This window comes from Vipera berus (assembly GCF_964194415.1).
Source record: "Vipera berus genome assembly, chromosome: 11".
NCBI lineage: Eukaryota > Metazoa > Chordata > Lepidosauria > Squamata > Viperidae > Vipera > Vipera berus.
In genome coordinates this window covers 5,136,289-5,162,903 of record NC_138214.1, presented here as the reverse complement: position 1 = coordinate 5,162,903, position 26,615 = coordinate 5,136,289, and the positions used below count along the sequence as shown (strand labels likewise).

General features: G+C 39.3%; 1 protein-coding gene across 5 annotated transcripts in view; it reads right to left on the bottom strand.

The window, feature by feature from the left end:
- The window catches only part of STAG2 (STAG2 cohesin complex component), a 51,726-nt gene that overhangs the window by 3,217 nt on the left and 21,894 nt on the right, over positions 1-26,615 (bottom strand). For 2 of the 5 annotated variants that reach the window (XM_081336786.1, XM_081336787.1), the window contains exons 7-34: positions 26,399-26,603; positions 24,426-24,577; positions 23,777-23,850; positions 23,544-23,667; positions 22,905-23,003; positions 22,727-22,806; positions 21,706-21,813; positions 20,898-21,009; positions 20,065-20,182; positions 19,289-19,392; positions 18,267-18,359; positions 17,529-17,618; positions 17,090-17,293; positions 16,758-16,828; positions 15,336-15,423; positions 15,141-15,221; positions 14,150-14,242; positions 13,203-13,377; positions 12,188-12,327; positions 11,790-11,891; positions 11,245-11,393; positions 9,927-10,055; positions 8,844-9,049; positions 7,226-7,415; positions 7,013-7,126; positions 6,260-6,386; positions 5,851-5,928; positions 2,525-4,704 (exon numbers count right to left, since the gene is read on the bottom strand). In XM_081336786.1, the coding sequence (XP_081192912.1) occupies positions 4,681-4,704; positions 5,851-5,928; positions 6,260-6,386; positions 7,013-7,126; positions 7,226-7,415; positions 8,844-9,049; positions 9,927-10,055; positions 11,245-11,393; positions 11,790-11,891; positions 12,188-12,327; positions 13,203-13,377; positions 14,150-14,242; positions 15,141-15,221; positions 15,336-15,423; positions 16,758-16,828; positions 17,090-17,293; positions 17,529-17,618; positions 18,267-18,359; positions 19,289-19,392; positions 20,065-20,182; positions 20,898-21,009; positions 21,706-21,813; positions 22,727-22,806; positions 22,905-23,003; positions 23,544-23,667; positions 23,777-23,850; positions 24,426-24,577; positions 26,399-26,603 (3,330 nt within the window). In that variant the 3' untranslated portion in view covers positions 2,525-4,680. Of the gene's footprint in view, positions 1-1,248; positions 1,987-2,524; positions 4,705-5,850; positions 5,929-6,259; positions 6,387-7,012; positions 7,127-7,225; positions 7,416-8,843; positions 9,050-9,926; positions 10,056-11,244; positions 11,394-11,789; positions 11,892-12,187; positions 12,328-13,202; positions 13,378-14,149; positions 14,243-15,140; positions 15,222-15,335; positions 15,424-16,757; positions 16,829-17,089; positions 17,294-17,528; positions 17,619-18,266; positions 18,360-19,288; positions 19,393-20,064; positions 20,183-20,897; positions 21,010-21,705; positions 21,814-22,726; positions 22,807-22,904; positions 23,004-23,543; positions 23,668-23,776; positions 23,851-24,425; positions 24,578-26,398; positions 26,604-26,615 lie in introns of those variants that run through there. The other 3 variants (XR_014027604.1, XR_014027603.1, XM_081336788.1) reach the window with 3 other exon arrangements.

The window sequence follows — 26,615 nt, the reverse complement described above, 5'->3', positions numbered from 1 at the left end:
CATACTCATATATAAAAACCCAAGTCAGCATTTTTTTAAAAAAAATAAAAAATAAAAATCCAAGGCTATATTTGTTTTAAGCCGTTATATCCAAGCCGGAATGAAATGATTTTTTGACAACTGTTAGGAGGCTGTCAGAGTCAAGCTTGCAGGTATCCACTGAAGCGGCGCAGAATCAACTCCCTTCATATGCTTGCAAAAGGATGCTGTTCCCTTGCAAGTTTTTACCATTTGCTTTAGTGATGAGTTTGACTTGGCATTGGGGAAACTTCCTTCCTTCTTTCCTTCCTTCCTTTCCTTCCCTCCCTCTGCCGACTGCCAACAGTTTGATCCTGGCTGGCTCAAGGTTGACTCAGCCTTCCATCTTCTTAGGTCAGCCAAATGAGGACCCAGATCGTTGGGGACAAATTCGCGGACAGTGTAAACAGCCTAGAGAGGGTTGTGAAGCACTACGAAGCGGTGTATAAGTCTAAGTGCTGTCGCGATTTAAGAGAAGTGCATTTGTAAAAAAAAAATTCAATGAAACTTTTTGCTTCGAAGGGGAGAGACTAGTGAAAGGAAGTTGTTTTCTGTTAAGTCAGAGGCAGAGTGGATCAAAGTGCTTTGCAAAATTCCTACAGCGCATGGATTTGTGATTTATCCTGGCATTGGAAAGAAAAACATTACTAATAAGCAAAATGTGTGTCCTCTCCCGTTTGCATGCCAGACTGTATCGGACCTTCCCCTCGCCAGCTTCCTGCTTCCCGTGGCCTGCGTGTGCTGAATAATATTTGCATTTTCCCTCCGACAACATACCTTCCTCCTAGGGAGGAAATTCCTGTTCAACTTTTCTTCCAATCTACTTTAAACAATCATTTCCTGAGGTCTAACCCTGCTTTTATTTCTTTTTTTTTTAGTAACGTAACAGTTATCATTAAAAAGCCCTAAGGCCTGCTCGTTGCCAGCAATCCAGCATTCTCAATTCCTCAAGCCATAAAACTAAGAATTAAAGCAATTGGCAAAATATTACTACTTTATTGGAAGTCAATTTTTAGCAGCGTTTATTACTGACATGCTATTGAATACAGTTCATTTTTCAGGGTGCCAGAAATGAAAGTAAACTAAATGCTTGCCCATAAATGTTTTCCACACACTTGTTTTCCACGCTTTTCCTGGCCTGTTGTTTATTGAGGCATTAATTTGTGCAAATGGAAACGGTCATAAGGGAAGCGGGTGTAGGATGTGAAGTCCAAGGATTAGAACTGGGAGGAGAAAAGGAATCAAAATATTTACTGTATGTTTGTTGTTTTTGTTCTTTGGGCCTGAATCCAATCCTGAACAAAATTAGCCAGTCAACATGATTATTTTGCCAACAGAAGAGAATATTTGTAGCGCAAAGTTGAACTATAGGGGGTCCTTGGTGCTCTCCAAGCTTGGTTGTTTTCTTGCAGACATTTCATTACCCAACTAAGTAACAGCATCAGCGCTAGAAGGGACTGGGGTGTGTAAAAAAAGAGGACGACCGTGGAGTCTTTGATGCTCTCCGAGCTTGATGGTTTTCTTGCCGATATTTCATTACCAAATTAGGTAACCATTTTTTTTCCAGTGCTGTATAACTTCAGTCGCTCAGTTGATGGTTATACATCAAGGACTATCTTTATGCCTCGCTGAACCATCATGTTATCTCTCTCTCTCCTAAACATTATTTTAATAAGTGTTAAGTGGAACATCTTGGTGGGAAGGAAAGCATTATTACTGTAGATACTGCATTCACAGGGATCCTTGGTTTGTCTGAAGCGCACCCCCTGCTGGCTGTATTTGAGAAATACCTGCGACAACAATCTCTCTAAGCCGGATAGTCCTGTGAAGTCAGGTGTTCAACGTACCTTTTTCAGTTCCCATCAGGAATACACTCACTTATTACAAGAACTAGGCACATGATGGCGGTCTTCCAATATTTGAGGGGCTGTCGCAGAGAAGACGCGGTCAACCCATTCTCCAAAGCACCTGAGGGCAGGACAGGAAAGCAACGGATGGAAATTAATCAAGGAGAGAAGCAACCTAGAACTAAGGAGAAATTTCCTCTCGGTGAGAACAATTAATCAGCCAAACCACCTGCCTCCAGAGGTTTTGAGTGTTCCATCACTGGAGATTCTTAAGAAGAGATTGGATAAGCATTTGTCTGAAATGGGGTTAGGGTCTCCCACTTGAGCAGGGGGCTGGGCTACAAGACCTCCAAGGTCCCTTCCAACTCTTACTCCGTAATTCAGTTGTTGGCATAGTGAGGTCTTGCCAAAAGGATCGCATTCCAGGAAAAGGGGGGATAGGGTACCTGTCTTATTAATGATTAAATTTTGTGGGAATTTTGATACACCCGTGTCAAAAACAGTTTTAAGATCAGGTCTTCAAAAATATATAGTTCTATCTAAACAGCCCGAATTGTCCAGTTGAGTGAATTAAATATACACATGGAAACAGAAAGGGGAGGAGACCATCTTTCTCCAACTGAAGAAACAGTTAAGACAATCATATCGCATAACATCTCTACTTTAAATTATTAACCCAATTAGTGCTTTATTCACATTTTAAAAACTTGTACAATTTATTACAAATATAAAACAGTGCAGTTTTCCATACATTATCCCAATTCTGAGACAAAACACTTAAAAGACATGGAAAAAGCTTTAATTCTTATAAACATAACATTTTTTTATACCATTCACACTTTAATTTTCTTCCTCTACCTTTGATTCAAAAAGATCAAACTTACAACATACTGCAGGTTTATTTTTATTCAAAAAGTTACTTGTCTCAAGACATAAATACAAATCAGAAAACAGTACAATTAGGACGATAGAATGTGGAGGACAACAGGTTAAAGGTAAATATATAAAACATTTTTAGTCTGAAAACATAAAGCTGTAAGAACTGCTTTCACAAAGAAACACTCCTTCAAGAGCAAGGGGAAAATAAAATCAACAAAATCATATATACAGTCCTCTCAGCAGTTCTATTTAAGTGGTGTAAAGGAGGAGGGGGGGAAAGAAAAGAAATATAGGCAGTATTTTAGACATGTGAATATTTATGCAAAATGGAGTTATGCAAAACTGGCTCTGTGTATTACATCATGATTTTCAAAATAATTATGTTATCGGGATCCTTTAGAGAATCTATGGTTTATGGCTACCACAGCCCAAGCTTTGATTAATTTTTTTTTCTTTTTGTCTAAGAGGTTCTTCTATTTGCTTATTTGAGGAAATTATCATATTGCAAGCATATTAAGGCGCATGGAATGATTAGAAATAATATACCTCAAGAACTGAGAGACAACTGACAAAAATATACATTTGTGTTATAAGTTAATATTTCCTTTAAATGTTGTCTAGCTGCCTAAGCATGGCAAAATGAATTACGTTGAAATGACATAAATCCATGGGTTTTATTTTATTTTTTTAATTTAATTGTGAAAAAGAAGCAATGAAATTCATTTAAAGCTTAGCTTTCAAAGAATATTATGGGGTAGTGATGAAGTTCTATTACCCAATTCAATTTACATACAGAAGAAATGTCCTGTAACCTGTTAGAAGTATCATTAACCTGAAGACTGCTTGCAAAGACAGAGATAGATAAAACAATATAAAATACAAATTTAAAAATCATTTTAAAGCATGAAATTCTCATGCTTAAATCTATTTTTTAAACATTGTTAAACTTTCAATATATTTCTGAAACCTCATAATTTTTTAAGTTGGAATTTAAAAGTAAGAAAAAACTAAAACTGCGCAATTATAAAATCAGCACCAATTTTTATATATATATATATATTTATACTTTTTTATTTAAAATTTAGACCCCTATTCCCACACTCTAATAAGCTGTATATTTTTGTTTAGAATTTTTTTTTTCTGCAAACATACTACAATAAGCTTATTTGGAGACAAAATACAGTGGCACTACCGGAAGGAATCTCACAATATTACATTTGCTTTTCTTAAAGGACAAGCAAACTCTTAGGGTTAGAGATAGGCAAGCTGAAATATCAGTGCTCTCTGGCAGTTTATGATTCTTGGATATTTCATGAATATGTAACAAGGAAGCCTTGGCATGTGTTGTTCCTTTTTTTAATATTCTATAATAATTTCTGAATAAAAAAAATCACTCATAATTTATTTCCATGATTATCACAACCAAAGTCAAGTTTCTGTGGACCAGAATTTAAATATCACATCAAAAATGCTCTCTTTCATCTAATTACACAGATTTCAAAACCTCAAAATCAAATCGTCCCATTTTATTTTCACCTGATGCTTTTCAAGGATAATCTAGGAAAAAAACCTCATAATTGCTTGAATATGTTGAACAGATGACAGAAGTGCATTCACTAAGCACCTCTTTGATGCTAGGATTATTTTTAAGTGATATTTATACTATGAGTGGGAAATAAACTAAAGGTTGTATAAATAAAATACTGGTTTCCCAACAGAAACAATAGCTTATCCTCAAGTCGTTTACTTGTCCTTTATTCTTTCAGGCAAAGAAAACTGCCCCTTCAATGCACTGGATCGTGTAAGCACATCATTCTCCTTAGAGAAAAAAAATCTTGTTCAGAATATCACTGTATCTACACTTTTTTAATTTAAAAATCTCCTCTTCCACAGTAGAAAATGACTTTACCACGGAGTTATTTGCGGAACCATAGTATTAAAACATCGATACCCCAAGAACCTAGAAGAAAGAGAAAAAGGTTAAACTGTTAAGATTTTTGTCAAAGCGTGAATACTTTTGGAATGTGCACAAAGTATTTATAATTCAAATGACTAAATTTCAGAGAGAAGTCAGGGATAAAAGCTAGAAAATGTCCACATCTGTTTCTACCCCAGACCGTATTAATTCCACCATTCTAACTAAGGACAGTCTTAAATCCAGGACATCAAACTTATTTTGGAAAAGCTTCAGAACACGGTTGCTATTTAAGCTTTGTTCTGAAATTAAAACAAAAACAAAACCCCACAATTATAACAACAGAAGAACTACAACTTTGCCCAATTAAGTTTTAACGTGTGCTGCCATCGTGTGGTGGCATTTAAGGACACTGGAACTCCAGGGAAGCTTTGAAAAGGCTTCAAGTAAAGTTATATGCAAATTATCCCATTTGTGATGACTTTCTTCCCCCCCCCCACCCTTTCCTGTTTGGTGATAAGCAACTAGCAACTACCAGAATTTCAAGGACCGCCGTCAACGTGGTTTTTCTCCAACCTTTTCCACAGCACTGGTAGCCCTCCACTTATTTCTATTGGTTAGTGATTGTGCAAAAGTTAGAACAGCACTAAAAAAAAGGGACTTGCAGCCGGCCCAGGATTAATTGATTTGCTTAACAACCATGAGGGGGGGGGGGGGGAATTAGGCACAACTCACTTATAACAGCAATGGAAATTCCAATATGAACAGAACAAACCTTGTGTTTTTTGACGGGAAAAACATTAACAGTGGAGTCAAAGAAATAATAACATGCTCCTTTACTGGAATGAATGTTCTGTAAATAAATCTTCAGGGAATGTTTTAATCCCATGCCTAATTTAATTACAGTCATTGATAAGGTAATTTTACGCTAAGGTAAGCCATCAAACTTTGTGGCCATTATGAGTGTCACTAGCCCTAGACTCTGGGAAAGGCATTCCTCTCCTGTCATTATCATTGATTTCTTCCCTACTATCAGAAGAAATATGAAGGGTGTGGCCATTTTATGCTGCAGAGATAACACAGAACTATTCTCAAGAATGCTGAACCAGGCCAGCCACCCCCCATCCTGCTTACAAAGGTCACCCGAGGAAAGAAACTGCAATTCACCCAAACCTGTCACATCTTACTTACAGATTCATCCATGATTGATGCTGGGTCAAAGAAATCTGGCTTTAACTCTGTTCTTTCTCTTCTGTTCTTTGACGGTGGCTAAAAGGCAAAGCAGGTTATCAGTGTATTGGGCTGACTTAATTGTATTTATTCACATAGAGTCATTGGAGCACGAATGACACAAAAGAGGCCAAGTTTGCATGCCTCTCTCTAGGAAGAGGGTCAGCCTTTAAACTAAGACAAATCAACGTTTTAAGCGGAAAAGGCGGTTATAGAACAGAGCCAATCCTCGAAAGGAAGGGGAATGGTTTTTTTTTAAAAATCCCATTTATATCCCGCCCTTCTCCGAAGACTCAGGGCGGCTTACAATTTTAAGCAGAAACCAATGTGCTTGTTGTTCTGCAACAAGGTGTAAGCAATTGGTTCTTACTAGATCTATGTCCATGGTGTCAAAGTCCATCCCTTCATTGAGATCCTCGATGCGCCCTTCTGATGACATCATCACGTCTTCGACAATCGGCTCTTCATCGTCCTCCATGAGGCTAGTGCCACGTCGACTAAAAGACATTTAAACATGGACGCGAATGTCACTCAGTCACGCAACACAAGAGTGTTCCTTCAACAAAACTGAAATAAAAAACTGCCAGCCCTGCATGGAAAAAGTGTTAACATTGGTTAGGAGGCTCAGCCCCCACGTATCACATGAGGATTTAAAACACTCCTTTGCTTGGTAATTTCGAGCAGGCTGTTTTGGCCTCATCCAATGTTTCAAGCTCAAAACCCTTCCGATAAAAATCAGAATAAAGAGCCATAAGAGCCTCCTTGTACGGCCAACCCCTGAGGAGTTTATTTTCCGTGTCAGTCAAATAATCTTCAGTATCACTCAATATTTATTGGCGAGCGGGGACTTTAAGTGAAAAAGAAAATCATTTCTCTTTTTCTTGGTAACTCTACATAGATTGATGGTGTTTGTCTGAAACATTAACAATATAGCCCTGCTTACTATCCAGAAAAGTATCTTTGATTTTTTTTTTTAGGACGGGGGGGGGGGGGGGGTGAATTTAACACTCCCAAGAAGACATTTTACTCTCCGCGTAAAATAGTTGCGACACCATTTCTAACTACGGGTGCCAAGGGCGCAGCGCCAATGCCCAGCTTCGGATGACAATGGTTGCGTACTCACATGGCGTGCTGCAAGTTGGTTCTCAGCTTCACGTAGTTCATAGCTGCCCTCTCCTGCTGCTGCCTGGCTGCCTCCTCCTGCTGCCTTTGTGCCAGCATCCATGTTACCTGCGTGCTTGAAGGAACAAACACGTTTCTTAAAAAAAAAAAGGGGGGGGGAAACAAGGTGTAACATTTGAGCAGGGGCGGGGCGTCATGAAAAGCAGGCACGTACTTGTAGTCGATGGGCGGTTGATGGTGCTCGGCTTGCATGGGGTAGACCCCCATGTAGTTCTCTTCCGGCCGCAACCGTTTGGGCTCCCTCATGATGGTGGACGTGAGCTGCGGCGTCTGCAGCATGATGGGCGTGTGCATGGCCTGCTCCCTGTTCATCCACATGCTGTCGCTGCTGCTGCTTTCCTCAGCTGGAAAGACACAAGCAGCAGCTTTGCATCCAGGCAGAATCCGGGGGGGGGGGGGGGCTACTTGCAGAATGTCGGCCCTCTGTGGGGTTCTTGGGGGCCTCTCTGAGGCTCAGCGGCTTTCCTGCAGGTGTTCCGCTGCCAAGCTAGGTTGACATCATCTGCGCTTGCCTAGCCTTCAATGAGCTGTGGGTGTCAGTGCTTACAAAGCATGGTCTGGGGACAGGGGTCTTCAAACTTGGCCCTTTGATGACTTGTGGACTTTGACTTCACATGCCTGGCTGAGGAATTCTGGAAGTTGAAGTCCACAAGTCATCAAAGGGCCAGGTTTGCAGACCCCTGGTCTACAACATCTGTCCAATTATCACTGGGATGTAATCTTGGTTAGTGTTAATCTAGGCCTGTTGTGGCGAACCCATGGCCCTCTCTGTGGGCACGTGCGCCGTTGCCCCAGTCCTAGGCCTTCAACTGGGTTTTATAAAACCTTTTCGCTTTAGGCCTCCGCTGCCATGTGCAAAAAAAAAAAAAGTTCAATCAATCCATTTCAACTTCTCGCGGGGAAAAAAAGATCTCGCAAAGTTGGAACAGATTGATTGAACTTGAGTCCCACGCAGTTTGCCATTACCACCGCAGCCACGCCCACCCAATGGGCCATGCCCACCTGGCACCCGAAGATATGTAAGTGGGTTTTGGGTTGCAGTTTGGGCACTCGGGTCTCTAAAAGGTTCGCCACCACTGATCTAGGCTTTGCTCGTGTGCCGGCAAGCCAGAAAACACCCTTCTGATGGGAGGTTCTTGAGTTATGGAACAACGTAGGGGATATAAATGCAGGCAATCTTCTACTTAAGACCACAGTTTAGCCCCAAATTCCCGCTGCTAAGCCAAGTGGGCTCAGTGAGCTGTGCCTCATTTCACAAACTTTTTTTTTGGGGGGGGGGCACAGCTGTCATGCGAACCTGGCTTCCCCCACTGTTTGTTGGAAGGCAGCTGAGGAGCTTACCAATAGCGATCACATGACCCCGGAACAGTGCAAGTGCCGTTAAGTACATGCCAGTTGCCGAGTGTCTGAATTTTGATCGCGTCACCTTGAAGATGCCGCAACAGGTCGTCAAGTGTGGGAAACGGTCCTAAGTCCCTTTTCCCAGTGCTGCTGCAACTTTGAACGGTCGCTAAACGAATGTCTGCTAAGTGGAGGACCACCCTGTATAGACTCTATACCAAGGGTAGGCAACCTCGGCTCTTTTATGACTCATGGACTTCAACTCCCAAAATTCCTGAGTCAGCTATGCTGAGGGGAAAGGGAGAGGTTTCCAAGCTGAGCCATGCTGGCTCAGGAATTCTGGGAGTTGACGTCCATGAGTCATAAAAGAGCCAAGGTTGCCTACCCCTGCTCTATATGCTACGGAAACCCACAAAAAAGCAACTGCAAACCTTCAGGGAGTTTCCGCTTCCCTGTGGCTGGCTTTGTCTTCTTGTTCCTTACTGTAGACCCTCGATTGCTAATCCCGCTGATGACTGACATTGTGTCGTCATCCCCCCCAGCTAGCAAAGAATTCCTGTAAGACATCAGCGGAAGCCAGACATCTTCTCGTCGGAGGGACATCTGAAAGGTCATGAACTTCTCCAGATAAACGTACCTTCAAGAGAAAGAAGGAGCAAAGAATTACTAGAAATGCCTGCCAGATCCTCTCTGGAGTTCACGCATGAATGAACCGTGCAAGATATGACATAGTTACTGCTGCTGCTGCAGCCTTTGGTGTCAGAGGGAGGCTCTGATGCACTGCAGGACTCTCAGCCTGGCCCCTCCCGTCATGTTCCTCCTCAGACTCAGCCGTGTGAGCACGAGGTATTGGACGTAGATGATTCACAGCTGAATCTATTCAGGGACGTTAGGAGCCAGAGACAATCCAGCAGAGCAGAACAGAGGAAGGCAATGAGGCAACTCGGTGAGAGGAGGAGAAGGCAATGAGAAGCCACGCCTTGGGACTGCTGATAAAAGGGGAAGGTGTGGGAGGTGCTGGTGGCAACCGTTTGAAGATCTTCTGCTAGAGTCCTGGTCTGTTATTCCTGTTTAACTCTTGTTTGAACTTTTGGTTTAACTCTTGTTTGAACTTTTGATTTTTTTGTAAATAAATTTGGTTGGGTTTTTCCAGCCTGTTGACTATAAAAAGGGGTTGTCCCTGACATTCAAACAGGGCCAGTCGTAGGCTGGAACAGAACACAACATCATAAACGACATGTATCAATTCATCTGCAGCTCAACACTTTTTTTAAAAAAAATTGCCCTCTACTAAGAAAATTACACAAAGCTGGAGAACAGTTATTTTTAACCTGGAACCCAGTTAGATAGTTTACAACTGGAATGAACCAGAGGAAGTATTTCTTCTTCCTCCTCGTTCTTGCTAGAATTTTTTTCTTCTGTATACTGAAAAATCAATGAACAGCTGCCCACCCTGAAAATAATAATAATAAAAAACCTTAACTAAGCCTCTAAAACACTGTGAAAATACTTACACTGTTTTTTTGTCTTGCCTGAGAAGTTTGGAAGAGAATTCACTCAATATATCAAGAAATGCCAAATTTAAAGGTGGATGGCTTTCTCCTTGTGGGTTGGGCTCTTTAAAAGCAAATTCTATGCCATCTCTGGAGAAAAAAGGAAAAAGAAAATCAAGTGAGCATCACTAAGAATATTTTTATCGAGTTTTCCTGACACAAAAGAGCTCAACATCAATTCCTGAATGAGTATTTCAAAAGAACAAACGGTATTACATTCCAATCAGTGCTGCTATATTTAAGACACATGGAGCAAATCATATTACCCCTTTATAAGAAATTTATTTGGGGTCAAAACCAGACACAGCCAGAGGAGATCCAGGACTTGAACGTGTACCAAATTTAAATACCAGAGATGTGCATGAAGTAAAAAAAAAAAGGGGGGGGCTTTGCTCAAACCCCAAATGCATCACATTCTGGAAAACGTGCCAAACCACACCAGCTGAGTTGTGGTTCAGTGGAAACAAAATCCAGAGTGAATTTGTCACCTCCTCAGCACCTCCCAGCGTGGCACATCCCACCGGCTCCCCTGGGCGCCTTCTTCCCCTGCTCAGAAATCACTGCTGTTTCCTTAGCTTTTTCAATTCTTAGTCACTTGAACTATAGCCAGGACAATTGTGTTTCCAATCCAGAGCTGAGTTTTGGGTTAGACACACAATCTTCCCGAAACCAGCAGTTTCCTGCACAAAACACTTTGCATAATAAATCCAATATATTCCGACAGATGCACTGGATCTAATCTGTTTTTCTCTTGTTTATTATTCTAGCTCGTGCAGATTAACAGGAGCAGGTTGATGTAATCGAGAGCGCTGGTTGAGTTTACATGCAAAAATGTGTCTGGAACTATCCTCATTGTTAGGAGGAATATCGCACAGGGCCAGTAATCTAAAACAGACTTTTATCTTATTAGAAACATTATGTAAAGGCTTAAAAGTTGGTTAACAGACTAGCAAAGAAACCTAGTAAAATCAATTAGGACAAAGTCATGCCAGGAGCCAAAAACCAACATCTGTGGCCTTATTTGATGGCGACCACTGATTTCTTTATTATTTATTACCAATGTTTTCTCCTCTTTCCATTCTGAGTACAGAATAGGAAAGATCAGGTATGGTGAATAGCATTACGTGTAAACTATATTTAACTATCTTATTTATTTCATATCTTATCAATTTTGCTGGGGGATTTTTTTCTGGGGGTCTCTTCATCTGATGGAGATAAGGAAAAGGATTATGGAGGGAAATTCAGTTATTTGCAAAGTAAAGAAAAAGTTAATCATTACTTGTGTAACATAGCAATGGCTTCTCTTGTTTTCAGCTGATCGAGCCCAAATGTTAAAGCAAAGCGCCGAGCCAGTTCCTTAATCCCACTGAAAGATGGCGACGATCTATCAAAATTATATCCATTTTCTTGGATCATCTCATTGAAAAGCTGCGTAAACAAAACATTTTTTCCCAGATCATAATATAACTGGTGTGTTATTGAACAGCACTTTCAAGAGTATTTTAATGCATTTTTTCTCTTTCTTAACATTATTAAACCTCTACAAAAAATAAGACTTCAAACAACATTTTATCCCTTTCAGTATTACATTTGGCTTACATTTCAGCATACAAATACGCAGGAATGAAAATAAGTTTAAAGACTACCTTATAAAAACACAACTATAAAGTTTACTAAATCCCCTAAAAGCTGACCTCTTGCACTTAACAGCAGGAAATAAATCAATGAAATGTCTGAATGTAGTTTTTCTGGTTTATCTGAATACTAAGGTTCTCTGTCTTTAACCAATAAGCAGTATGATTATGTGGAACAGCAAAAACATACCTGCTGTAAACTGAGAATCAACGTCTTTGCACACTGAATTTTGTCTATTTGCCTTGTTTTACTCATTGTTTCTTTGATGATATCTCCGTAGTCATTGTAATACTATCAGGATAAAAACACAGATAGTTTAACTTCAATTAGAATAAAAATATTTATTTGTGAGTACCATGAAAAAATGTTGGAGACAAAGTACGGAACTAAAAGTAGTTCACTTCAAACTGAAATAACAATAACTTGCTTTAAATACGTTCATTTAATTTCTGCTTTTAACCATGGCAACAATAGTTAACCAGACTGACTCCCTTAATAAAGAAGCCTCCAGAGATTTAATACAATCATATTCATTCCGTATTTTTATATGAGAACCTCAGATCCCCTTCCCTCTAGGTTTTCATTACCTTCATATATTGCTTAAAAATATCTGCAGCAGTGTTCATTTCCACCACGGTATATACAATAAGTTTACAAAAAGCCGCAAGCAAATTTCTTCTTTTGTGCAAAGCTTCTATCTTACTAGCTTCATCATCCTGCTGTCCATCTTAACAATAACAAAAAAAAGAACGTATATGAGCATTCATTCAGGGACAGGCGTTTAGATATGATTTTGGTATCAACTGCATCTTTATAACCTGTTTTTGCCCTGCAATATTCTAACAAGGTAACAGTTCACAGCAAGAGAATGAATCCGATGCTTTCTTAGCTACCAAAAGCAGGCTGAAAGATTTAAAGTGGTACAGTCCCCATTAGTATTACTTTCAACTGACCTACTTAGAAAAAGCCTTTATGTCTCTTGAGTTCCAAAATTAACAAATTAACAAAACCTGTAAAAAGATAAGCTAAAGTCCTAAAAGAGTAGCTGGTAAGTTTCAAAGCTGGTTTCAGACCTCCAGCCATTTTTTTTTTCCCAAGCACCTGAGCAATGGAATTTTAGGGAAGTTAAGACCACAGCTCACCAAACGTACATCAGGAAAAGTCAGAGCGCACCTACATCAGAAAAACTTAATAGCTTCGACAGCAAGGTGACCCAAGATAAGATGAAAACAGGGCCCAAGGGCTCTCAGTTTTACAGATGAAAAAGACATAATTCCAGACTTTCTCATAGGAAAAAAACAAAAAACCCTCAGGTAGGTAGAGCAGGACAAGTAAGGCTGAGCACGTTGTATCTCTACATCTCAAAGTGAACAGGACTAAAGTCCTACTCTTTTCTAACTGAGCAATTTCCTTTGGAGACCGACTCAGAACTCTGTGGAGATCAAGCTCGAACCCTGCAATGTCCAGTTGCAACTTCCATGTATGTCTGGCTAAGTTTTTTTTTAAAAAAAAGAGTACAACTCAGGGAGAAGAAAAAACACCGTGTTAAGACCCCTGTTGCTACCAAGAAGAAATCAGAGACATCTTTCCGCAGCCACATACCTGCGCTGTTGTTATCGTCATCCTGGTCAATAAAGACGTGATCGAGAATAAAACTCAAGAGTTCGGATTGTAAGGAAGAATCAGGAGTGTAAACTAATGGCTCTAACATGTCACGTCCCCCTGACATGATCTGATGGCTGAAGATCATTAACACATCGCACAAAATAGTGAAGGCCTGCAACGGAAGGAACGAGATGCATTGTTAGAAAGAGAGAGAGAGAGAGAGAGAGAGAGAGAGAGAGAGAGAGAGAGAGGGAGAGAGAGAACAGAAACGTATCGTAAGTCAAGCCTCTAGAAAGCTAGGTCCTTAGAACAGTGGATCCCTGGCGGAGGACACAATGTCACCACTAAGATTTGAAGAAATGTTATGATTTCCAACCTTGCGATAAGTCTTGGAGGTCCGTGGCCACAAAAGGTATTAAAGGGGGGGGTGTCTGTGGCGAAGGAAAGGCTGAGAAACACTGCCTTAGAAAATGGTGTTAACATACCTGACTCCATTTTTTTAAGCAGCGTCTCAATACAAAACTGTCTCACTGAATTGAAGTCAATTCAAAGTCATTACTTGGAACCAAGACATTTACAATTCCTTTTTACAGCATTCTGTTTTCTCGTATTTACTGTGCACTTTTTACCTTAGCTGTACTGACTGTTAATAATGAAATTATATGCTATCTTTTATACAAATATGTGACTTGGCACCTTCTTGGGTTTTGCCCTTTCAAAAAGTATACAAACCTCTCCTCCTACTTCAACATAGTTGGCAGGACAAAAATTGAAATGAAACAAAGAGCTTCAGGTCTGTTTCATTAACCAGGGTGCACAAATAATGCTACACTGTCTTACACACAACTGTTAGTGCCAATGAAAAATTATTTCTGCACGAAAAGCATCTAACTACTTACACACACACACACAAAAATGGTCAGATATTAAAATCCGTGCCTTACCTGTTCTTTAACAGCAGTATTTACATTGGTAAGGTAGTGCTGGCAGATTTGACAAAAAACTCTCATCTGTTTCTTTAAGCGTAGAAGGTCGTCCTTAGAAATGAAAGAATATTAAACAGTGACTAAGTTTATTCTGAATTGTACTTGCATAATGAACAGAAATGAGTATTTTATTTTTTTTAAGAAATGGAGAACTTTTTCTATGGAGGGGAAAAGTAGCATGAAACTTCCCACAATAGCTTCAGATTGTTTGATCTTTCTCTGGCCCTATTTTCTGCAGATCAGAAAAAGAGATTCTACCTTCTTTCCATCCCTCTATTATTGCAAAGAGGAAGTTACTCTCATACTATTGCCGAAGTCAACTTTTTTTTTTACTCTGAATGTACTTCAAGTGGAGGTTCCCCCCCAATATAGCTATAGCTGCACGCGCGCACGCACACGCACACAAACAAACATATGCAGGATTTCAGGATATTGGTCAGCTTCCCAAGAAGGAACCCTAAAAAGTTTGTACAATGGCCCATTATACTTGACTTTGTACAGGTAGTCCTCAACTTATGACCATCTGTGAAGTGACTGTTCAAAGTTAGAACGGTATAGGGAAAAAAAGAGACATATGAATGTTTTTCACACCTACGACCATTGCAGCATCCCCATGGTCATGTGATAAAAATGTGGATGCTTGGCAACTGGCCTGTATTTGTGACGGTTGCAGTGTCCTGAGGTCACGTGATCACCTTTCGTGACACCTTCTGGCAAGCAAAGTCAACGGGGCAAGCCAGATTCTTTTCACAACCATGTTACTAACTTAACAACAGCACTGCTTCGCTTGAAAACTGTGTTAAAGGAGGGCCATAAAATGGGGCAAAGCTCACTTAGCAACTGTCTCGCTTAGCAACAAAAAATTTGGGCTTAGCTATGGCCCTAAGTTGAGGATGACCTGTACTCCATTCCCACAGACCGAAGTTGTTCCAGTGCAGCCAGCACCTACCTTTGTAGAACTGCTCTCGGCTACTTTTGCTAACTGCCAGAGGATTACATAGTGAGTACACTGCAGCGCGTGAATAACTATCTGTGTTTCAAAAAAGGAAAAGTTTGAGAATAAAGGTGCTATCGTTCTCAGCTTGCCATTATTTTATATTGTCCTTTTAAAGCAATATATATATATATATATGTATATACTAACCTGTTCAGGCATATCTCCATTCTCAATGCCTGTTTTTAGTAACTTGTAATTACAACTAAACAAGTCCCACCTTGACAGGTCATGTGCACTGAAAATTAAAACAAACAAAAAAATGAACGTTTCTAACTCACTGCTTCTTCTCACACTGTACTGAACTGACAGCACGGTGACTGTTGCCATTGAATAACTGAATGATTACCCTTTGTAACATGCTTTGTACTCTGTTACACCCTACTGTCAAAGAGTTCCAATGTGAGCACAAAGCTCCAATCCACTGAGATGCAAAGCTCTAGCCATTTATTGATTTGATTTTCACCCCAACTCTATTACTGTTTTTAATTCAACATACTCCTTTCTCCTATTTCCCCCAAAGCAACAACCCTATAAGGTGAGCTGGTCTCAAAGAGTGGGACTGGCCCAAAGTCAGAATTAGAACTGTCTCCTGGTGGTCAACCAGCTGGCTTTTGTTCCTAGGTAGGACTAGAACTCTAGTCTCCTGGTGATTGGACCAAAGTCACCCAGGTAGTTTTCATGGCTAAGGTGGGACTAGAATTCACACTCTCCTGGTGATTGGCCCAAAGTTACCCAGCTGGCTCTCCTGCCTAAGGTGGGAGAAGAATTCACTGTCTCCTGGTGGGTGGCCCAAAGTCACCCAGCCGTCTTTCATGCCTAAGGTAGGACTAGAACTCATGGTCTCCTAGTTCCTAGGTCAGCACTTTAACCATTAGACCATTTGCCTTTGCCCTCAACTTATTTTCTTTTAAAGAGAGCCACATAGATGCACGTATAAACTTGCTTGTTATTCTGACTAAATAATCTAACTACATAGAATGCATACTAGTGTCCTGGTTATCATTTTTCCGCACTATCTAATATTATTGTCAGTAGCCATTAAAGATAGAATGAGGAGGGGGAATCCTACCAAGACATGGCAGAAGTTGAAACCAAACTGAAAGTGACTGGGTTTTTTTTAACGTACATACAATAAAACTCATAAGGTAAAGGTAAAGGTTCCCCCGCACATGCGTGCTAGTCGTTTCTGACTCTAGGGGCCGGTGCTCATCTCCGTTTCAAAGCCGAAGAGCCAGCGCTTGTCCGAGGACGTCTCCGTGGTCATGTGGCTGGCATGACTAGACGCCAAAGGTGCACGGAACGCTGTTACCTTCCCACCGTAGTGGTCCCTATTTTTCTACTTGCATTTTTACGTGCTTTCGAACTGCTAGGTTGGCAGAAGCTGGGACGAGTAACAGGTGCTCACTCTGCTACGCAGCACTCGGGATTCGACCCGTCAAACTGCCGACCTTCTGATCGACAAGCTCAGCGTCCTAACCCACTGAGCCACCGCGTCCCAACTCATAAAAGTATCTATAAAGAAACAAAATCAAGACAAGCAGAAAGTGGACAAGCTATTGCTGTACTTACTTGTGAAAAGCAGTAATTCGTTTTAATGTTGATAGGACCTGATATGCATCGTCTTCATCAGGTTCTTCACCCTATGTTTAACAAGTTGTAGAGTTGCAATTAAACCAATGACTTCAAGAAGCCAAAGGACAAGCCTCTGCTCTATTTTAAATATTAAGAAATACTCAACCAAAATGTGAAGTATTATTTACTTGCGAAAGCCACACAGCAATTCCTGCTGTTTATTTGGGCCTGGCTTTTAAATGTTGCAAAGTGCAGTGAGGAAAAGCAAAAAGAGATAAAAGGGTAACTTGAAAAGTTAAGACCTATGCAGTGAGAGAGAAAATACGTACCTCCTGCAGAAAATCTTCAAGAAGCCGGTTGAATTTATCTGCTAGTTCATCTATTAGCTGGCTTCTTGCAATATCTACTCTGTTAAAGATGGTGAACTCCTCGTTACAGAGGGCATGGTACGTTTTAGAACAAGCTTCCAAAACATCAGTGTCTGTGTGCTTTTCTACAATATCCCGGATCTGTCGTAATAAGGCATCCAAATGCTAGTAAACGGAAAGCGAAAACAAACAAGAATCAATCAATCATCTATTTTCCCATGCATTTGTTCAAATTCCTGTTCCCTCACCTCCACCGCAGCCAATTGTTCCAAAAGAACTGTGTTTAATTGTTGTGATAGTACAAACAGCCATTTATTTAGCTGCCGAGCCCACAGGGGCAGGCCAGCCTTTAGTCAAAAGTTCTGTTCAGTTTTCATCCAGTTCTTTTTACTTGGCTTACCTTTTCTAATCTCCCTGTTGTGTAGATCTCCAAATCAAAATATTGTGGCAACTGTAACAAGTTGGTGACTTTCTCTGCATCTACAGAATACTGTGGATATTGAAAACATTTAATTAAATCCCAATCATGTCAGTGTTTTGCTTTTCACAATTCCAAAGATGAGTTTCATTAAGAAATCTAACATATTCATTTTGGATAATTCAAAGTCTTAGATAATGTTGACACAGAATTAGCAAACATTGTGCAGTAAATGTCATCTTTAGTTTAGATTTGGGGGGGGGAATTAATCTGAATGCTACATTAAGGTTCAGGAAGCTTAGCAAAAAAAAAAACAGTCCCAGGAAGAACTAAAAAAATACACTTTTGAAAACATGGAGAACTGTCACCAATAATAATTTTATCAAAACAGACTAATCAATTATTTATTTTGTTATAAGACGGCTTCTTATGCAACTGTGACTTAAGTATTGTAGATAACCAGGCTGAGCCCGAGGGTCAAACACATCATGAGTTTAGGGTTGCAGGTTCCCACAATAGACCTAAGCCCGCCTTCCGTGAATTCCATTGACTCTAATCTAGCTGCCATTTGCTTTCACTATTAGCAGATCAGATTCTTGTGCATAGGTACCATGAAATAAACTCGCTGTAGTTTTGAACTCTATTCCAGCTCCTGGTTTCTTGCGCTTGGCAAACATGCCATCAACATAGAAACAAAAATTTAAAAAAAATCACACTCACTTTTGCTAAAAGCTGAGGAAGTGCAACAGCAAAAAGCTCTGTGATCTTAGTTCTGTCATCCAACTGAGTTTTTTTCTCCTTTGCTGTAAGGACCTAGGTCAAAGAACAAGGAGCAGCAGGATCAAAGGACTGACATTACCAGGATCTATTTGATGCAATCCCAAGATGCAATTCGTTAACAGGCCAGGTGTTGTACATGAGCTAAATCCAACTACATTTCAAGAAGGACCTGTATTCTCAGAATTAAGACCTTATTTCCAACATCCTTCCAAACGTGACATTCTATTATCCTAAAGCAGGAGTAGGCAACCTCGGCTCTTTTATGACTCGTGGACTTCACTATGCTGGCTCAGGAATTCTGGGAGTTGAAGTCCACGAGTCATAAAAGAGCCGAGGTTGCCTACCCCTGCCCTAAAGAAACCGTTTCAGTCACCATTCAGAAAGAATTGAGATTTTCACCAACGTATGCTCAAGCGTGACTAAAAGAAAGGGAATGCAGTAGATGGGTGAGCAGCTTTAGAACGACAGTGTTGCAAATAAATTCTGTTGCAGGGCTTTTTTCAAGAGTCACCAGAATTACGCTGTGTCACGTTTTTATCTAAAAATTAGAATTAAGTGCTATGACTGTATCAAGCAAACAAGCCTAGGATTTCAAGACCTTCAATGGTTCATTCTGACCCCAAAAATAGAAGATTACTGATGCTAAAAATAACATGTTTTCAATGTCTAGGCATGCATTCTGCTACCAAAGAGATGATGTTATACAGCTATTTTGAATTGCACACAGTGTTATTACAATGAACATGAAATGTTAAAGGCTAGTGCATCATTTTCTTTTAAATCATAAGTTATTTTAATCTTTCTTTCAACAACTGTGACTCCACTGCTGGCTCAAAACCCAAATAGAGTGGAGAATTATTAATAAACTTCATTTTTCTCTGGAAAAAAACCCTCATTAAAATTAGCTGGACAATATATTAATACTACAATTCATAGCATATTTTTTAAAAATAAATAATTACCCGTTTTCCTGTGCCTCTTCCTACAGGGGGATGACATTCAGCTGCTTGTCTAATTGTACACAGCATTATTTCAATTAACGCACTTTCTTGTTTGTCTGTTAAAGCTGCAAATATTAAAAAGAAAATGTCATTTCTTTTAATCACATGTTTAAGAATCACATGTTTAAGAATCACTTGAATATGCCATAAGATTTAATCATAAGAATTGTTAATGAAATGTTTTGTACCTCAAATTAAAACTTGCAAACTAATATACCAAATTAGCTACTGTCAAGGCACCAGAACTAAAAAGAAAACAAAATAGGGCGGTATACAAATCCAATAAAATAAATAAATAAATAAATAAAATGATCTAGAAGGAACTTAAAATTCCTATGCCTGAAATCTCACAAGGAAGTTTTTCCAAACCTCTTAGATCAAAGTTGTCTTCGATTTTTAAGATTTAATTAAAAAAAACCACACTGCTCTATGTTCATATGTGATGAAACACACTAGCAATAATTAGAATTACTACTACTGTTTAATCATTTTAACTGCTCATTTTTCCAAATAAATTGATTTTAGAGATGTATCATAGGTCATTTCTGTAAAAATCTGAAAAAAATTAAATTAACCTGATCATAATTTCTGAACTTATTTATTCAAAACTTTATTCCGCTTTTAGTTTGCGTGAGTTGCCACTCTTTGTTGAATTTCTTTTACTTTCTTGAAGTTAGGGACAACTGTCCTGGCAAATGCATTTTAAAACAGGCTTTAAAAACTGAGTAAAGTCTTACGTTCTTCTCCATTTAGGGGTTCTTCCAACAGAAGGCTATTCATACATTCCCAGTCCTTCAAAAGGTCAGTTGCACAATCCCACATGCTGTCCACCAAGTAAGCAGCATGCTCATGTAACTGAAAAAGAGCATTTTATGAAAAACTTCCCCAAAGTCTTAAACCATCAAGCGTTATTTAAAAAAAAAAAGCAAACACCTTCTGTAATTTAAGGAAGACAATTTTTTACTTGTAGAAGAGAGGCACGAGCTCTGTGCTAAAAATGTTGCGTTATTTGCCTCGGGTCCATCATTGTCTTCTCACTTTTTAATACTACTTTTAATCAACAACTGTACTGGATTTCAATTCGCTTTGTAATCCAAATTACCCTTTACTGGGTAGATCTAACTGTAGCAATCTTCTTGGAAAGATTCCAAGACAGACAATTCCTCTCTCTCCCACATTCTTACACCTTTAAGATTTTCAATATTGAGCAGTGTTAGGGGGCCAATTTGGAGGTCCTTATAAACAAGCATACACAACATAAGTAGAATCAGAACCACAAAGTCTGCCCTACCTTGCAACAGCATTTAAAAGGCTTCTAAGTTTGGGACACTAATAAATTTACACAAAGTTCTCCTAACTACATTCAGGTACACAATAATTAAAGGAAGCTTTACTTAAAGATCTACAGTATATTAGCACAATCGTCATATGGATTAAGCAGTTTACAAGATATTGCAAAGGCACCGGCGATTCTTCCTAACAAATGGAACTTAATTTGGCTCAACAGAAAGCACAGACAAAACACTTCTGAAGAATACTTTGATAAAATAAGTAAGGTATGTGCACATACCTCACTTTCCAAAAAGAAAAATACTAATGTTTTGACAAGATTAGCATTTGGACCTTGCCTTCCTCTTCTTTTAAGAATTCCATCTTCCTCAGGGTCTCTGCGACTGAAAAGCCTTCCCAGAAGAAAAAAAAAAAAGCGGGGGGGGGGGGACATAATTGTACAGAGTTAGCTAAAAATAAAAGTGCTCTTGAAACATAACAGACTTAGTCCTAGTTGCTCCAGAGGAAATCCCAATTCCCCATGTGGGGAACCGCTAACTTTATCTAAATTGCTCAGCGATTCAGCTCTGTCAAATTCACAACTGTAGTTTGTTTGTTTTTTATTATTGAAAAGTTTTACAGTACATTTTATCTTTAACAATCCCCCCCTCCCTCCACCCACCCCTACCTAACCCTCCCTATCCCTCCCCCCCTCCCGACTTCCCAGAGCTAAGTACAAGGTATAAAAACAAAAAACAATCATAAACATCCATATGCTAACAACAATAAACTATTAATTCTATCGCACTCTAGCTCATATGAAATGACTACAAGCAATACTAATATTACATATAAAAAGAAAAAAGAAAAGAAAAGAAAACTTATTCAAATGCTAAATGAAACTTTTTAGTCCCATATTTGTTCTGGATATAATCAATCCACTTTTTCCACTCCATAATATAACGTTCTTGCGAATGATCTTTCAAGTAAGCCGAAATCTTTGCCATTTCCGCCAGGTCAGAAACTTTTAGAGTCCATTCTTCTATAGTCGGCAGTTCCTCCTTTAACACAACTGTAGTTTGTTTAATGGAAGGTCACTTTCTCCTTACTTTTTATAAAGAAATTCTCCTGCTGCTACAGCCACTGGGCGATGAGCTGAGTAAACCAGATGATAGACATTTTCACAGTCTTCTGCAGTCAGAACTTCTTCACTACTCCTAAAAATGCAGTAATTAATTATTAAAAATACGAAGAAGAAAAAAGGCACAGGTGGTCCTTGACTTACAACACTTCAGTTAGTGGCCGTCCTAAGTTACAACGGCACTAAAAGTGGCTTATGACCGTTTTTCCACACTTATGACCATTGCAGCATTCCCCACAGTCACGTGATTTACATTTGGATGCTTGGCAACTGACTCTTATTTATGACGGTTGCGGCCTCCTGGGGGCTTCTGATCACCTTTTGTGACCTTCGGACAAGGGGGAAGCCAGATTCATTTAACAACTGTGTTACTAACTTAACAACTGCAGGGATTCACTTAACAAATGTGGCAAGGTCATAAAATGGGGCAAAACTTAATAAATTGCTTGCTTAGCAACATAAATTTTGGGCTCGGCTATGGTCGTAAATTGAGGATTCTGTGCACTTAAAATACTACTGGAATAAAATAGAGGGGGTTACTTTTAACTGTAGATCACCCAAATTCTAAATACTCAATTTAAAGCAAGGTTGTTTGTCTTGGGGCTATACTGAAGTCACTGAAGAGAAACTTGGAGGTGGAGCTCTGGGAATATCACTACTTAGCAGTGCTTTTTTTCCATAAAAAAAGGTACCAGAACTCACACACGTCATACAACCCACCTTGCCCACCCTACAAGGTTCCATCTAAAAAAAGGTGCCAGAACTCAGTTCTGGGCATTCTATGACAAAAAAAAGTCCTGCTACTTAAGTGTCTGTGAACTTTTAGCAGCATAGACAACACGAAAACATGCATACAGTTTTATCTCACTGAAACATGACACCCGAAGAAGAATTTTCTGTCTGCAAAGGGTTGAGAAACTACATTTATGCAAAAGGACAAATTAATACCATCAGTAGCTATTATTTGAAATAGGATTTGAAACACTTACTGTAAAACAAGAGTAAGTAGCTTTATTGCTTGTACCGCAACATCGTATTCTTTGTCAAGAGTCATAGACACAATTCTGTCCTAATAGGAAGAATATTCAGTTTGTAAAAATTAAAATTGTCATATAATGGAGAGCATGGGACATTTCTTTAAAAGGAAAAGAGAGAATGAACACTAACCTTGAACCGGCTGGTGAAGAGTTCCAATTTTGAATTCAGTTCTTTATTGTAGTAAAGCCCTTGCAAAGCTGTAAGACATTTGAGTCTCACTTCCCCTTGCTAAAAATAATAATACAGTAATAATAATCAGGAAATAAATAACAGTTCTCAAAGTTTTCATTTTTCAAGACTGGTCAATATGTTAATTAGTTTTTAGAGCTCCACATTTTTATTGTGGTTTCTATTACTGGGGCCATTTGTTAAATACGGAATTACAAGGGAAAATTAATTTCTAATAAATGAAACAAACTCCATCAAGCTGAGAAAGTTTACAGTTCCAACAGCAACACTTTCAACTCAGACTTGAAGCAAGACTGAAAACCAAGGCACTAAAGATCTGTTGTTTGAAAAAAAAAGGTTTTATGAGGTCCTAGCTGGTAAAGAAATCCAACATTATGATTTTATCAGGTACACCCTTGCTGTCAGACCATTTGGATACAAAACTCTTGACAGGTAAAATTGATTTTATTTCTCGCTTAAAAGTAATCTTTACAATAACTGATTACTTTTAAGTGAGAAATAACTCAATTACAAGGTGGGCTAAGAAAAAGGGAAGCGTCAATTTTTGTGCCTTATTTTCTCTAGGATCCAACACCCTACCTTGTCGTGCATTGTCCACCCCACATATTTTAAATAGCTGTCATTGAGAAAGGCATCACTATACATCTTCATCCAAATTCCAATTTCTTCAATACATATTGCTCTAATCTCAGCAATTGCATCCCTGAAAAAAAAGATAATACGAAAGAAAATGAAGTGTGGTATAAAAAAAACAAACCAGAATGCATCTTAAAACAAAATTTAGACTGAATACACACAGAAACTGGACTCACCTGTACCTATGAACAAATACACCCTTAAAAATCGCATTCATCATGTTTTCTATTTCATCCTGATTTTCTTGAAGCTGAAAAACACAGGAACTGCCAAGTGAACGTGCTGCAGTTTTACAGTTACATGTTTAGGCAATAAAACAATACAAAATTAATAATTATTTGAAAGGTTAGATCACAGGGACATGGCTGGCTCTGGAATTCTGGGAGCGGAAATCTACCTGTCCTAAAGCTGCCATAGTTGCCCACCCCTGGCCCTGAAGAACCCATTCCTGGCTTCCATTTGACTTCCCAAGTATGCTAATTTACCTCTTTCCAAGGATCAGGCAGAAGAAATAAAGAGTGGGAAAGAAATGCTGTGCTTTAATTGAATCTCAGAGATTCACTCCTTCCTGTCACTTGGTTAAGTCTTTGGGAAAACAGATTTCTACATGTTTGCCTTAACAGCAAAGAGATGACTATGTGTATTTCACAGGCATCAAATGACAGCGCAATTCTTTTTTTTTTCCAATTGAAAAGTTCAGGAAGGTTTTTCATGAAATTTTACTTCAAACTTTTTTTTTGAGTGGGGGAGGAGGGGGATACAAATATTTCCCATAGTTCCCTCTTTGTCACGTAACCCATCAAACTACTGGGCAAAGGTCCTAACCTCCTTCCTTTTCTGCAGTAAGAGTTCCAGTCTATCGTTAGCTCGTTTTCCAATTATTTTATTTCGTTCCGTCTCGTACTGTCGTTGTGTATTGTCCATGTTAATGCTCAAATTTAATGCCACGTTCACTAATGCAGTCATTAGCTTCATAGCTGTAAAGTGCCAAGAGAGAATGAAAATCAGTCATAATGTCGAATAATATAACCAGCAAGCCTGAACAATGATATTGATACAAAAATGCCTTACTACACTAGACGCAAATGCAGTATTGTTGTTTTGGTGGTGGTGGGGGGGAATGGCAGGAGTGAGTATTAAATTATGCTGTCTTTGAGTTTCAAAAGAAAAAAAATGGCATATAAATAAAATTCTACTAAGGTTTTTGAACGATTAATTCCAAGATTAGGAATCTATGTTTATACAAAGGCAATATTCATGAACTGAATGGCTCAGCTACCTGCAGTGAAGAGATAGGTAAGAGACTAAGCACAATAAAAAATGAGAAGGAGCACAAAATTCATCCAACACTGTTCATGTTTTATCACAAGGCAATCATTAAAATTCACATGCACCATCTGATTTTGCTCATTTACATTATTTACATTTTTTATTTATCTACTGACTACTTGGGATCTTTTGAAAAGACACGTGAAAGTGAATTTACCGGTAATTATGTTGCTCACTTACAAAAGGGCTTACGTAACTCTTTTTTTGTATAAGAAGGAACGTAACAACTGTTACAGGGCCAGTTGTTATAGCGTGATGCGTTGAACTTCGAAAAAGTGGCTGAAACCACCTCTCTCTCATTTAATGGCCATTTTATTATTTCTGCTCTTTGAAGAGAGTTATCAAGCTGCCGCCAGAATAACTGGATGGTTTATTCCTCCCGCTCCAAAATAGACTCATATCAGAGTTACAATGGTGGTTTGAGGGTTCATATTTTTCTGGAAGGAGTTTCTAGTATTCTCACACAGAGGAAATCAGGCTACACCTGAGGTTAACTGTTGATTCCACAAGCCTATTATGAAGCAAATTTAAGTTGCTGAATTTGGGAAGCCTGGTTTCGTAGTTCCAAAGGGTAAAAGCTGGTGATGGAGGCTTCACTTGGGCTAAAAGTCAAGTATAACATCCTTGAACTAGGTAAAGGTAAAGGTTCCACCGCACATGGGTGCTAGTCGTTTCCGACTCTAGGGGCCGGTGCTCATCTCCGTTTCAAAGCCGAAGAGCCAGCGCTTGTCCGAGGACGTCTCCGTGGTCATGTGGCTGGCATGACTAGACGCCAAAGGTGCACGGAACGCTGTTACCTTCCCACCGCAGTGGTCCCCATTTTTCTACTTGCATTTTTATGTGCTTTCGAACTGCTAGGTTGGCAGAAGCTGGGACGAGTAACAGGCGCTCAGTCTGTTACGTGGCACTCGGGATTCGACCCGCCAAACTGCTGACCATCTGATCGACAAGCTCAGCGTCCTAACCCACTGAGCCACCGCGTCCTTGAACTAGATTCTACTAAAACAATTATCCTCCTGTCATTGTAGACTGCTGGCTTTTTACCCATTGGAGGGATATACTGGGGCGGGTCCTTGGTAAGCTTCACAAGGAAAAGCCTTTTATTTTGTTACATTTGTATTTCAAAGAAGAGCAGCACTTTTCAAACAGTAGTTTCCCATCTGAATCACTTTGCATAGCAAAGAGCAGTTAGAGGAGGTGTCTTAAGTTCAGCATGGTGGCCAGTTCCTTAATTTTTAACTTTAAAGCTACCTGAGTTTATCCCTGTGTACAGGAAATGGGAGGAAAGGATATATGTGGAAACCTAGGCCAAAATAAATAAATAAATTTCCAAGTTTCTCTTCAGGATTCTCTTAAGACTCCTAGCCCTAAATCTTTTTAAATGAAAACATTTCAGGAAATTTAGAAGAAACTTACAGTTGGGATTATCTTTCAACTTTTTTTTTTAAATCAAGCTGATGAATGTTTACCTGCCAGTGTGCTAGTATGTCGAAATGCCCTGACTTGAGAGTCTGATAGTCCTGTAAGTAGTGAAATCACGGTATCCATCATGTATTCGTCATAGATGATGCTATACTGACATTGCCGGACCAAGACTCCAATGAACTCACAAAAACTTGATTTAAATTTCTTCCACTGAGGACCAGCCATGGTGAGCGGATAATCCCCGCTGTCCTAGAATACAGA